At 37.7% G+C, this 15,017-nt stretch overlaps 1 protein-coding gene across 3 annotated transcripts in view; it reads right to left on the bottom strand.

The window, feature by feature from the left end:
• Positions 1-2,286: 2,286 nt before the first annotated feature.
• The window catches only part of Tmem117 (transmembrane protein 117), a 442,366-nt gene continuing 429,635 nt past the window's right edge, over positions 2,287-15,017 (bottom strand). For all 3 annotated transcript variants that reach the window (XM_077798672.1, XM_026401424.2, XM_026401425.2), the window contains exons 7-8: positions 14,521-14,650; positions 2,287-3,945 (exon numbers count right to left, since the gene is read on the bottom strand). In XM_077798672.1, coding sequence (XP_077654798.1) covers positions 3,299-3,945; positions 14,521-14,650 — 777 coding nt within the window. In that variant the 3' untranslated portion in view covers positions 2,287-3,298. The remainder of the gene's footprint in view (positions 3,946-14,520; positions 14,651-15,017) is intronic.

A 15,017-nucleotide genomic window follows, 5' to 3' on the forward strand; every position in this document is an offset into this window, starting at 1 on the left:
TTTCATATATGTGTGGCTGGCTAATAGGACAGACAGCCTTAGGTTCTGAGGGACAAAACTAGAGGAAATTGGGCCACATAAAGTAGTGAGCGAAGTCACAGTCTCAGAGAGAAAAATCACTGTAAGCACCATATCCAGGGTGCAGTTGCATTACCACAAGTTGGAATTTAAAATTGGGATTAGTTCTGACTGAGGACAGATACACGATAAGCAATGGTGGGGTCCTGAGGTCTTGGCTGACTGTCAGATAACCCAGTTGGCATTACGGACTATCAGTCATGGGCATAGCTAAAAGTGATTTATTAGCATTATCTTTTTCATGCTTCATATTGGGTCACATCGCTGACCCAAAGGGCAGCCAAGTAATATAACAGAATTGCTCATGGAGCCCAGTGGTGATATACGGCATACTGACTTCTACCTTTGCATCTGAGTGTCTGTGTTGAACTTCTCCCCATTGCACTGCCCACTAGTAGTGCTTCTGCACACTATATGTTGTCAAATCTAAGGCTATGAGAATAAAAGGAGACTTTGTACCTGTTGGACCCTTATGATAAATGAAGAAAAAACAATCCTTAATATTTCTAGTAAGAATCACTGGAAATCTTAGATGTGTGAAAGATAAGATATTCTGATAAGTAGCCATCACAAAGGAGAAAATGTGGTAACTAAATATGGTGATATAATACAGATGGTCATATGGTGATGAGATTTATGTCTAAGTGTATATTATCAGGCATAAATTCATAGTGTTTATTTAATTTTCCATTTAAACTACAAATGAAGTACTTTATAAGTGCAGGATACTGAAATTATGTCAAATTAGAGAAAATTCTGCACTGCATGGAAGAAAATATAGTAATTACTGCGCAGTAGAAATGTAATTGTTTGTAGTCCTTAAGCATTGCTACAATTAAGATATCACATGTGTTAAGTTTTTAGAATCAGTGCTTAGAGTTATTTTTAATCTTTTTTGTTTTAACTCTTTACCTTCTGTGTTTGTTACATGGCTTTTAAAAAATGCTGTTAATAGTTCAAAAGGTAGGCAGAATAATAGTTTATTGGTATATGACACAGGATTTGAGACTAAATATGAATTAAAAATTTAATTTTAACTTTGATTTTATTTAATTTTATAATTGTTACTTGGTGTAAATATAATATCTAAACAGATGTGGCAAAAAAAGAAAGGGGACTCATGAATAGATGTAAAAGGTCATTATCAGTAATGGAATAGTTGAAGCCTTAAAAGTTTCAAATCTTAAGTACATTAAAATTCTACCTCTGGAAATTATTCCAAATGGTGCCAAACTTATGGAACTTTTAGATACATATTTTCATAGCTGTTGATAAAGTCATCATCTCTAGCCAGTTCCCAGAAACACATAAGCATGGTGCCCTACAGTTGTTATTTTTTCTATTTTACATCTACTAATTAGACCTTCTTGTTCAGCTTTTCCCTTAATACTCATGCAAAAATTCTCAAATCATATTTTCATAAGGAATGCATACTGGTAATAAATGCCTACTTTCTAAATCAACTTCCTTTTTCATCCTACAAGAAAATGACTTTCGGAATAAACAAAAATATGGTCCCAGATGGTATTATTTACTTGTCCCAGGGCTAAAAGTTGAATATTCTAGGCTGTATGAATTTGGTCTAATGGCTAACATTGCCACATGTCAGGGATCACATTTCTTTGGACAGCATGGTCAACAATTACTCTAGTGAACTTGATCTCTGCATTTTCAGTGCCAGAGATATTTATGATTCTAAGTACATCATGCATAGCTTAAAGGTAAAAGAAACAGCAGGGGCATGGTTCCAACTGCTTAGTAAACAATTGTAGAAGGATGTTTATTAAAGCTGGCTCTCAAGTGACAGATAAATGCATAGTTCTATTATGCATGCTAAATTCAGCATGTGCAGGCTTAAAAGCAGAAAGATCAAAACAAGAAAGATTTAAAAAATCATAAAGACAAAATGCAGCTATGTCAGTATGTGACAGGAAAATAATTTTGTCCTAAAAATGATCTCCCCTCAGCCCCTCAAGAAACATGTAACCACAATTTATGGAATAAAATTAAAAGCAAGTTAGTAGTGTTCCATTCCTTAAGTTGCCTTGCATAGGGCTTTAAAAACCCATTCAAATGGGCTCTCATTAAGCCAAGATACCATTCAATCCTATTAAAAAAGGACCACATCACATAATTATGATGAATACTTCTTATTTATTAATGTGCAATGTTTGGTTCTTAAAAAAAAAAACCCAAAATGCACACACATCAAAGACACTGAACGTTTTCTCCTTGTACAGCTTTTCCCAACACATAAGGTTCCACTGCATGATCTGTAGAACAGTTCACTTATTCAGCATTGGCATGTTTTTCAATTTTCACTGTCCAGAACCACAGTTACAGAAAAATGTACAAATATTGTAGATGGTGGGCTGTGCCGCCTCCACATGATTACAAATTCAGTTCCTTAGTTGTCTGGGGCTTTGTGTAAATGCCAATAAATGTGAAAGTTCACCCAACTGTACCTCTTAACCTTTGTTCCCAAAGGTAAAGGGCAGGATTTTTAATCAAGTAGCAATTTATCTTTAATTAGGAAAACATAATTAGGTATTATCACCTAATTGTAATTACTGGTTGGAGAAAGTCATATTTCATGAGTAGTGACCCACATTGGATTACAGTTCTCCTCTTACTGAATTTTGCATCTATATTTGTATTTGGCAGACAGCCAATACAATGTAAAAGGTGATCACTATGCTTCTCTGCAGTGCAGGTGTCAAAGTCACCAACTCTGCTGCCAAAGAGACAACCAAGAGATCCTTCCCAAACCACATCTTGTCAATGTCTGTTTCCTGCTCAGACATCAAGTGTAAATCAAAAGAGTTGTATAAAAAAAAAAATACCAGGTGAAATAAGTTAGAGAACTGTTCCACACTTCATTTCTGGTACAGTTAAGAACAGTTTAATGTCTCAAGGCACCACTATGGTTGAACATCAGATACATGGATAGTTGGCTAATCTACTAGGCTGGAAAGTCGGTATGTAGCTTGTGCAGTTGTGAAAAGCAATCTCTAGAGGACTGTTAAATATATAGTAGGCACATGTATCATAATACAAATAGAAAACAATGAGTCCTAGAAAAAGCATGTTGAGCACCTTTGTGGCATTGTTCATATTTCTTTACCTAGCACTACGTAAACCTTACATTTACAAAAGGAAAGACTAATTTTTTAAAGTTACACTCAAGGTTACTTTTTGTGCTATCTCCACATAAGTGAATCTAGTTCGTAGGGGTACTTTTAGAAGTTGTTGGGTCTTGATCAGCTTCTGTTGCACTGGTGGATTCATTCAGGTGGGAGCTCAAGTTTTCCGATGTCAGGTGGGAGGACTTGTAAATGATCTCGTTGAAGTCGGACCTGATGCAAACCAAAGGAGGGTCGTTCAGTGGGTCTTCCACTGAGACTTGGGTGTTTTCTCGTGTGATTCCCATGTCTTTGCTATGTTCTGATGGGGACTTTCTTTTCATGCGAGTGTAAGTTTTGTCTTGATTCTCCATGCCTTGCTCATTTTTCAAAAACCGTCCAAAGAACCAAATGAAGAATCCAAACCACACAAAAGCTATTAAACTTGGAACAAAGGCCAGACACTTGACATCAAGGCTAGCCCCTATGAATCTGCTGTGCAAGAACATGTCTCCCTCAACATACGTTTTATTAGTCTGAGGGTTAGTGTGATTGGACCTCCATTCCCAGGACAGCTTGGTTCTGTTCAAATCCTTTAAGCTTTCTGAGTCTTTCACTGTATATATCTTCTGCCCTGGGCCAATATACTGCCCATACTCATGAGGTTTATAAAATATTTGGTTCTTCCACATATTAAGATCCAAAATCAAGACGAGAAAGATAATTCCATAGTTAAACCATTTACCTGCATTAAAAAAGAAATACTGCATTAATCAAAGACCCATAAAATTGCAATAGGGTTTTCTATAATAAAATGAAGATAATGGCATTAATATAAATTGTTCATATTTTAAACCTGTTAACAATTAAATTTTTGACAGTGCTATGCTGCCGTAAAGTGAATTGGCAAAGGAAGCTAACTAAATTCATTCTAGACATATGAAAAACCTAACTGTAGATCCCCAAACCAATATCTTATGATATTTATAGCAACAAGATTAAGTCCTTGTTTTATAGGCACCACAGCTACATCAAATGTGGTTCCATGTAGGTTATTTTCTAGTACATTTTAATTAGTGTTGAAAACAAAGTTCTAATGAAATTCTTAGAAAGTCCAATGTATGATTGAACAGCTCTTGCAGTTTTATAATTATATTTGGGCAAGAAATAAATCATTTTGTAATGCAAGCACAGTAGTATATCAATTGAATTCACATTGCTGTTGCAGGTAACCTGTTGATTAAGCCATTAGTTGATGTGATTCAGATCAATAATCCTTGTGCAATTGTTTCAAGACTTAAAAAATAATTTCATTAAATTATCAATGGTTGGAATGAATTCATCAAAAATATGATCAAAACTAATGAACTACTTTAAAAGACATAATTTGGAGAGAATGTAACTACTACGATTTATTTGCAGTCTTTAAAATCTTTTATAAACAAGATGTTATTTAGTGATGTCTTACTGAGTGGTGTCTTTACATCTGCAAATGCAAAGAATGTAGAAAAATTTCCAAGGGATACTAGTATCCATTATAATATTTGTATTACTTCATTACAAATTTATAGCATCAAGTATATTGTAATGATATAGTGAAGTCCACTTTGTCATTTTGTTGTAGCAAATTTGGTGATATATGTAAAAGGCCCTAGAAATTTCAATTGTAGTTTCAGCTACCATGCCCAAATTATTTTCTTTTTATTTGAAGATAATAGCATTGGACATTTTAAGTTACTACTTCTTTTCCTGTTTTGTTTTATGGTAGGTTCTTAGTATGCACCTGATCTAGTTTTGAAGTTCTAAGGAGTGATTTGAACTTAGTGCCAAATGTTATAAATATTTTATCATGTCTGCAAACAACATTCTCACTGTTCTAAGTTATTTTCTAGTTTGGGTTTGAAAAAAAAAAGCAAATAAACAAGGGGTGACAATATTTATTGAGCTCACAATCACTCTGTGTAGGACACATTGGTAGATAGCGAAGGCATATGTTTCTGCCTTCCAGAGGGAATTCATCATCGAGTTAGGGGAAAGGACAAAGACATCAACACATAACAATAAGAGGTCACATTTGATAGATACCCAAAGAGTAATACAGAAGACAAATGCTGTAGATGTTGAGAACATGGAATAAAATCGGAGGAGTAATTTTAGGATTTTGGAGGAAGTTCCAATTCATTAGGTCCTTGAAGGAAAAACAGGACAGAGAACACTTTGGAAAAATCAACTTTTTTAATTATTATTTTTTTAGCTTATGCTTTTATTATCCTTCAAAAAAATAAGGTGATGTAGAAGAGAAGAGCCAAGAGGAAAAGCAAGGCAGGATAGGGATAAAACAGATGAAGTGAAAATGTTCAGAGCTTCTCTCCTGGTATGAAGCACAGAGGTTGCTTATTTGTGGTGCTGGGGACTGAACTCAGGGCCTCCTGTGCAGCAAGCAAGCACTCTGTCCCCTGAACTATGTGTCTCAAACCTTGTCTGGTGTTAAGGGGGCACTAATCTGTAGTTTCCTCAACAAACAGAAAGTTGAAGAGGGGCTTTGGGTTCTTCTCTGCTGTAGGAGATTCAGACCTATTCTCTTGCTATAAACTGCATGTGTTACCAAAACTAGATTAAATAATAGAGGTAAGAGATCCTTGAGTTTGTATGACTGTCTGCCACAAATGTCTCCCTCTTTAAGTCTTTTAAAAATAAAATCACAAATAGGATAATCCCTCATAATGGGTTTCCTGTTGCTAGGGTTAACAGGATATAAAAAACTGGAGATAGCAGTAACCCAAAATCAGAGGACTCAAGAACACTCATGGAGATTGGCAAAGGGTACTTTCCTGATGGGTAGAAGATGCTCCATGTGTTCATGGTCATAGAAAACATAAAAGACCAATAAAATTGCTGAAGCAAAGTGGAAGTGATGGGCACTGGCCAAACTAAGAAAAAAAAAAAAACACAGAGGAACTTTTCTCTATAGTCTCTAATTATTTTTCTACCAGTTGGATACTGCTGGATATTCTACTAGTTAGATATAGTCTGGCCCTTCATTTCCACATGAAATAATCAATTTATGTTATTTCTCACATGCCCTGAAGTCTGAATATTTAGATGGAGTAGAGGAGAAGCAAATTAATACTGTGAAGCCTAACTTCAATTAATGGATATCATCCCCAGGCTCCCATACATCCTTACCAAACTGTGAGAGGGCATGCAGTGAGGAAATCAGCAGATGTAGGTCCCATCTCAACAGCAAACTTTGACCCCAGGTAACCTGTTCAGACTTGCTTCACCACAGTTATTCTATTTTCAAATTGAGGACACTAAATGAGATGGCTTCCAGTTCTATGATTTTTGCCTTCCTCCCCCCAAATCCTTCTATTTATTAACTCCAGGTAGAGTCCAATTTTTTTATTCTATGAAATGAAGAACTAATACCAGTGTAACTATTCAAAGGATCTTTTTGTGAGAATAAAATAAGAGGTTATATCTGAAATATTAAGTTTGCCAAAAAAATATAGGGTGGTGTTATTTCTCCAATTTCTTTCTTTTGCTTCCTCAGTCCAGATAATGTAACATCTTGGTGATAGAATAGAGTGAAAGACAGGTGTATACAGCTTGTAACAAAGATATATCTTAAAGGTGATCAAAGTTTTCAGTTTGGATAAACTAGCATGACATTCTGAGTGTTGACATCTATAGGTAAGTCACCTGGGACCAGAAATCCAAGAGGCCCACTTTGTAAATACATGTAAATAGACTTCTTTAAATCAGCACATTTAACTTCTGAAAAATCCTTAGTCACTGTCAGGTTGTGTACAACTTGCACTAGCATTGGGCCTGAGAAGAGTTCTTTTATATACACAGATTTTGAGGCGAAACAGCAAGGGGTAGTGTTCCCCAGAGTTGAGAGGCCAAATGAGGTGGGAAAGAGCAGAGGGGAGAGATGGGAGAGGGGAGTGAGGCAGGCTGCATATTAACATTCTAGTCCCTTTCATTTTCCTGTGGATGGGCCAGCACCCCCCCATCCTCCACCCCCCACTGTCATAGCCACTCAGTTGAAACTTGAAGCTGTTTAAAAGGGCAGAAGGAATGGTCCTTCTTTTTATTTGTGTTTGTTTCCAACCTCCTGATGTGACCTCCAGTCCATTTATCTATTTGCACAGAGGAAGGATATTCATCTTTCTCTCCATCATCTATCTTCCCATTTTCTCACACAGTGTTTTGTTACCTTGGTAATGCTTTCTCCTCTTTAAAAAAAAAAATTATTTTGCCCTGCGAGATGTGGTAAACCAGAAAGCAAAGTCAGGCAGGGCATCACAATCTCTATGCTCTTGTCTATAAAGTGAAGGAGTTGAGCTGTATAATCCTTCAGGTTTCTTCCTAGCCTGAAAAGTCTCTTTGATGAGTCTGTGAAATAAACATTGCCTAAACCTTAATGTTTTATGATGGGCCAGAAAAATCTCACCATTAGAGCAAAACAGATGGAATACACAGTTTTCATATGGAGAAAGGTTTCCCTTAAAAAAAAAACAAACCTGTATATTCTGAGAAACACGGTTTACCATAAAAAATAAATTTGAGTCCCTGAAATGACCCATATGGAAAGGATATAGACACAAAATGGAGAGAATAGAAAGTACTTCTTCTGTAGCCATTTCCCCAAGTGTGCTGTTGTGTATATATGATCAACAGTGACGAGAGGTTCAGTGTTTCCGCATTAATCACACGAGAGCTTTGCATTTCCCCCGTTGTTTCAGCTGCACAGCATGATGTAAATCAGCAAGGAGGTAGGCTAAGAATCCATACGTTATTCCTATTAATCTCCTTGTTGAAATATTTCACTGTCTCCTTTAATGAGAAATCACTGCATGGTGTTGGTGGGATTACCACTTTCTTGTATTTTGTGCTTTTAATGAATCTTACTGATTGTCAGAAATGATATTATAATGGAAATTTTATCTTTTTACTTTGTGGGATTTTATAGAATTCTGGGACACTTAATTTTAAAAGGATTCTTCATTAAATATCACCCTCACTTAACACAGCAAAAGACAACAATTTGGGGGAAAGTGTTATTTTTATAAGTTAAGGGGAAAGGCAATAAAGTGCTGATATTTCTACCATGTGATAAACCAGTCATGATTCAAACATGCAACTATGATTGTGTGTGTGTGTCTCTTACTGAGATTGAACCCAAGAGACCTTTTCCACTGAGCTATGTTCCAGCCCTTTTAATTTTTTTTTTTTTTTTTTGAGACGAGGACTTGCTAAGTTGCTGAGGCTGGCTTTGAACTTGGAACCTCTTGCCTCAGTCTTCTGAGTCACAGGTACCACCAAGCCTGGTAACTCCAGTTTTTAATCCTTTACTCAGCACATTTGCCAGTCAGCACTATAATTGAGCTGTTCTGTGGGCACCTGTTCAACTGGGATTTGATACTACTCAGCCAGACACCCAGGGCAGGTGCACTAGAGCCATGGTCCACAAAGCTCTTCAGCATCCATCATGGGACAGTGGGAAACCATGGCCTTGAAGAAGACAAGTTTTGGATAAATAAAATAGTTTTCTATCAATCTTCTTGGCCTTGTTCAATGTCCTCTTATTTTAGACAGAGCAGTGAAAACAGGGCTCACTTAGTTATCACCTCTTCAGGTCTCTCCCTAAATAATTGGGGGATCACTAGAAACCACTTAAGGACTTAGGTCATGAAGAGACCATTTAGTAAACCGAAGGTATTTACTTACTAATTTATGAATTAATAATAATTGAGTTAGTAAAGTACCTTCTTAAGACTTAAAAGCAAATTGATAAAGCTTCTTAAAGTGCCTCTCTTGTCATTACTAACTTCCTAAGTGGGAGACTATTCCTTTCAGAAGTAATTCAATATGACAAGTACAGGTAGTACTTGGTAGATCACTTTGTGATAATAAAAATAAAAAGAAGAGGCCATGCGGGTGTACTGAATTAGATGGCCATTAGCCTATGACTTTCTTGAAAATGTGTCATGGGAATGGTGTCATGCTCATTTCTCTGTTCTCTGGATCCTAGCCTGGTTTTTGATACACATTAACTCAGAAAATGTCCGTTAACCAACATATATATTCTGAGACAATGTGCCCAGAAAAATACAAAGAAATGAAATCTTAGTGTTTTGAATCAAATGTATGTGTTGCAATCATGTGGTGACGTCCAGATATGTCTAAATTGGATATAATCTGGAAAATTGGGAAAAGCAAAATATTCATATCTCTAAAATTATGATTTATTCTGTATTCTAAGTCCTTTTCTCTGGCTGTGAAGACATTCCTGAAGGGGATGTGAGTTTTATTGCAAAAATGCATGAATGAAGACAGGATGCTCAGCTTGAGTTGGGCAGACGAACTCGGGTCCAGCAAGGACTCACAGGCTATGGGGCAAAGCAACCAGAACCCTGAAGACAAGTTTTGTATGAATAAAAGGAATTGTTGCTTCCTATAAAAGTAAACATAGTTAACTTCTAGAACTGTACAAATGCATTGAAAATGAAAATAGCTTCAGGAGAGATTTGGAAAAATTCCCCATTGAGAGACGAGCAAGAGGTCTTCATGTACTCTGGAAAATTCGTGATCTTTGGGGACCGTCCTTGTGGACAGGATGTATCATATTTCCCTATAACAAGTCCCTTGCTGATCTTGTCAGAATCTTCTGCTGGCTGGACTAGAATCTTGCCCCTCCCCGGCACTACCCCTCAGCTGATTGACATAGGAGAACTCTTTAAGAAAACAATCTCTGGGAACTCATTTGCTAGAAATCACACACCTATGGAAATAAAATGAAGGGCTTTTATTCATTAGTTTGCACATCCTCGCTGCTGTTGAGCACCTGTGCCCTCACACCACTCAGGAAACTGAAGTGGAACACAGACGCTGTGGAAGCTTGTTTACTTCTACATTTTCCATTTTTGCCGAAAGGGTTCCCGGGGGCATCATTGTGCCAACAGTGAGAACTCTTCTCGTGGCTGCACAGGCCTTCCTTCTGGCCTTTCCCTCAACCCCCTCCTAATTTACTCAGATGATGGCCACCGATGGGACACTTCCTTTGTCTAGCTGGGATGACAGATGGCAGAGTTTCCACCGGGATTGGCATTAATAGGACTCAGAGGAGTTTCTGAGGCTGAATTGAGAGGCCATTCCTCTCTCGCCTCCAGAGGTTTAGTGCATCACATTTTTTAAATCCATCTCTGCACTCACCTTTTAGGTAAAAGGGAAGAGGGCAGAGGGGATAATTATGCAGTCGCTTTTAGCATTTTTTCTTTAAAAGAAGAACAATGGACTTGGGCTAAAAGTACCAGTGTGATGAATCTCTAATCACTTATCCCTTTGTTAGCTGAAGTCAAAATTCCAAGAAAAAATGTTTTAACACACCCTTGGATAAAGATGACTTATTTTTATAAGCTGTAGCCCAGCTTATAAAATGAAAGCTCATACATACTGCAGCAAACCATCTGTCAAGGGGGATCCAGATGAGCTAAACAGATGCAACAATTCAAGTTATTTCTGACATGCATAAATAAAGCTAGCTTGGAATCAGGATTAAAAAATACTCAATTCCTAAATGCTTTTAAAATGTCAATGGGAACTCATCAGTGTCAGATAACCCTCTGCATAGAGCATTGTGCCGGGAGAGAGCATTTTCCATTCCAGCTTTCTTCTGCCTGAGGACTCATGACAGTAGGTAACAGCAGAGCAATCAGAATAGTGGATAAATGGTAAGAGAACGCTTTCTCTGGCTACCCAGTGTTTCGAATTAAATAGGAAACACAAGCTCTGCATGAATGAAAGGAGAAACTTTAGGTAAAAAATAGTGAAAGCTTACTACAGGGCAGGCAATGTTTTAAGGGCCTTGCACTTGTACATTAATTCTCACAACTGTTCCCATTTAGGAGATAAGAAACTGAGCCTCTGAGAAGTTAAGGAACTTGATGAGGGAGGGCCACACCACCAATAAGTACAGAGCTGCAGCACATACATCAAACCTTTACCCTCAGTTGCTTCAGAGTGTGCTGAATGCCTTGTCTTGGTCATAGAAATGTGGCAGCTGGGGCCAAGGTGGGGCCACCTCTGACTCTGGAAGACCCTTGGCTGTCTCTGCCCCGGCTCTTCAAGTGCAGTATGAACACAGGGAGATAAAGCAATGGGGGAAGGCATCTAGGAGCCCTCAGGGTTCCTTTCTATCCCTGGCCCCTGCTTCTTCTGTGAACACCCAGACTAGCACCTTTCCCTGATCATTCTCCACTTTGAGACAATTTCGGTTGGTTTAGCTCTGAACTTTCCAGCTCCTGGAAGGAAGGACTCTGCCATGTGCCTTTCTATTCTACTGAATTTGCATTTTGGTTTTAACAATTGCATATGAAAATGAATAAAAGCTGAGATTAGATGAATTAGATGAATTCTGCCTATAAAATGTTTCTCAGCAGCAGAATTTCTCTAAGAGTGCTCCTCTGGCTGCCTGCCCCGTTACCACATGTTGTTGAGAGAACGATGAATTCAAAACCCTGCCCCCATACCCCGGGCATTAGATCCTGGGTGTATGTACGACTGATGGATTTCTTTTTTAACGTCTCCAGGTGATTCTAGCATACTTTAAAGTCTGAGTTCCATGATGAATATAGAAGGTTCCATGCTTAGTCACCACCCCAGGGTAATAAGTATATTTGCTTCTCAAGGAAAGTACTGAAGTGTCCTTTAAAAACAAAGCAAATGTTGGGGCAGCTGGTCAACAAGTAAGCATTTGCAGTTCACATGGAATCTTGCAAGAAATTTTTCCACCTAATTATGGAGAATCTTAAAATACATGACAAAGCACAGTATTTTGGAAATTTTATCTAAGCTTTTCCCCCAGAAACAATTGTCTTATAAGGTGAGGTAAAGTAGAAGGCCCTTCAGGATTAGATGCTTTTCCATAGCAACCTCTGCACCTTGCCAGCTTCTTCAGTTGATTAACAGAAAAGACGTAGTAATAGAAACAGAGCACAATGAGAGGGGAAGAGCTCTTTCTTCAGCCTGCAAACTTGTTGCCATTTTCCCAGGTATTTTAACAATGGGTCTGTGGAGGCATGTGAACAAATTGGATTTACCACAAATCAGAGTTAATGGGAGAATTCTTGATGGCAAAGCCCTCCCCTCCCCTACTTTATTTTGAATTTAAACACCAGAATCCTTAAAGGCCTTCCCAGTAGATCCAAGTAATAATTATTTTCATGGCCAATTTCATGGAGACATTCTGGAGTCATCTGCAGGTTCTCCATCAAAGAGGAGCACTTCTAAATTATCAATGTCACCTGGGGAAATCTCATTCCCTTGCCCTTTCCCAGACCTTCTGGGTCAGACCCATTAGGGATGGAGCCCAATGATCCATATAAGGTTCCTCCAGTCATGTGGCTATGTTCCCACCTTCTGAAAAATCTTATTTACATGCAATCTTCATGACAAAAATTTAAGTAGTTTTTCTTCCTGTACAGCTTTTAGAAAATAATACGGGGGGTGGGAAGGGGCAAGAGTTTCAAGTCACGTGTCTGCTTTTCTCTAAATGTAGTGTGGACTTTACTTTAATGTTAATGACACTGGAGTTTCAGGGAGTCCTGTGTGCATGGCTCCCTTCCAAGGCACTTCAGATAATTTTCTAATATACTTTTGTATTCATCTTTTTAAGAAAAAATATTCAAATTGTGTAAACAGTGCTCATTACAAATCCTGAATCTTCTTCCTTCAATAAAGGACAGTGTATATAATAACAAAGTCATGTAAAATAGCCCTAAATTAAATATTTTTAACAGCTCAATTTTTTTTAACTAATGTGTTCTTCAATTGGTTTCTTTTTTTCTTTTTTTTTTTTTTTTTTGCCTTAAACCAATGTTCTGCACTTAAGCAGTATATTTTTGACAGGCATTCTGATAGTCAGAGACAATATTAGCACAGTGATAGCCTGGGACAAGAGCTAGTAGCTAGAACAGATGGTCCAGGCAAAAGCCCACCCAAAGGGATATGCTGATGCCATGTGTATGATAGCTGTTTTAGAAGTCCGAGAGGGTAGCATGCTGCAGAGATTAAGTGGGGACTCAGAAACCACACTATGTGACCTGAACTCAAATTGATTGATTTACCCAGTGAATTTAATAGATGGGACTCATTCATTTTGAATAGGAAAAGAAACCTACTGCATCTTCCTTATTCATGAGCTCATTCTCCAATTTAGGAAGGTCGCCTCATGCTCAAAGGAAAAAACAGCCTCCAAGCTGGGAAGCAAAGGTTTTCTGCAGTGTTCAGATGTTAAGGTTTTCTGTGTTTGGGCTATTTTTATTCAGCAGCACAGACGGTAGTGTAAGCACAGATTTCTTCAGCAATTTTTATTATAGCAGGTGTGGGATCTTAGGCCATTGTCCTTAAAACACATGTGCCTTCATTCCCTGCATTTGAACAGCTTGGGAGCTAATGCCAATTTATCTGTGATAATTCAGCTGTCTGCTTCTTGTTATAAAGAAAAAGAAGTATAAAATGTAACTCCAGGAAGCCTTTTTTTTCAGATGAGAATGACTAAAATTTCATGAAAGAACATTATAACAGATCATATTTTAGTCATTTCAAAAGCAGGAAATATTTGAAAATGAAATACTCCGGGGTCTACAAAAGAATCACTTAAGACAAACCCATGTTCAGATACAGAAGTAGGTTTAACAAAATGAACGGGTAAGTGTCCTAACTCCATAATGGCATATGAACTGATGGGAGCATTTGGAATTCCATTGTCTCGATCTCGGTAGAAAATGAAGAAGTTTTAATGTTGAAAATATATACCATACATGGTGAGAAAAGAAATACCCAATGAGCAAGATCAAAGCCTTGTGGTACATGGAGAATGGCAGAAGTGTTATCTGTTTCAAAGATGTGTCCTCCCCCTTCCATAATCATATACTGGAGGGTCAACCCAGCAGGGGTCTGTGCGCCCTGGTTCACTTTAACTCTAAGAAGGAATATCTGCTAGTTACCACAATTGGAACATGAGTAGAGGTGACATGTTTCTTTTTCAGGCCAAGGTGGTTAAACAACAGGTGAGTCTTAAACATTTTCCCTATTCTTTTTATCCTCATCTGCCTGTTGGATGTTAACACTGAAATTGTCAAGGCTATTAGTAGCCGAAGTCCCAGACTGATGATGCTCAGTCCCCAGCCAACACGAACCACCTTTAATGAGAGAAAAAATTGAGTTGGTGCCTCTCAAATGTTTTGGTTTGCTTGTTGAGAGCAAACACTGGATAGCAGACAGTCGAATGGTGTTCAGTTATGTAGCATACCTGTTATGTGAATGCGGTATTCCTCCTTGAAGATCTTCTGGAAGAAAGGGATCTTGAACTGCATGTGAGGAGTGTGCAGCCCAGGGAGGTTTACATCAACATCTCCCATGAAGTGGGGGAATTCCCAGTCCTGTCAGAGAAAATCAACAGAAATCACATTTGTGATTTGTTTCATTTCCAAGTAGCAAAAACTTCCAAAACCGACTTCTTGAAAGTATTCATTTTATAATCATTTAAATGTAGACAGCTGTTGGATGCATCAATTTCATTCTGTGATGGTTATTTTATGTACATGAGGTAGCAGTATGCATTCAAAATCAAAATTAAGTCATAACTTAGATCCTTAGATTTTTCTCTTTCATGTAGCAATAAGAAACTAACACAGAAATGATTTACAACTATATATGTTTATTTCTTGCATTCTGGAGAACTGATCTTACATTTTTAGAGAAAGGAAGTGATCTGTATTTCATAAATTTGAAATAAGTGTGTTATAT

The sequence above is a fragment of the Urocitellus parryii genome, chromosome 5, assembly GCF_045843805.1.
Source record: "Urocitellus parryii isolate mUroPar1 chromosome 5, mUroPar1.hap1, whole genome shotgun sequence".
Lineage (NCBI taxonomy): Eukaryota > Metazoa > Chordata > Mammalia > Rodentia > Sciuridae > Urocitellus > Urocitellus parryii.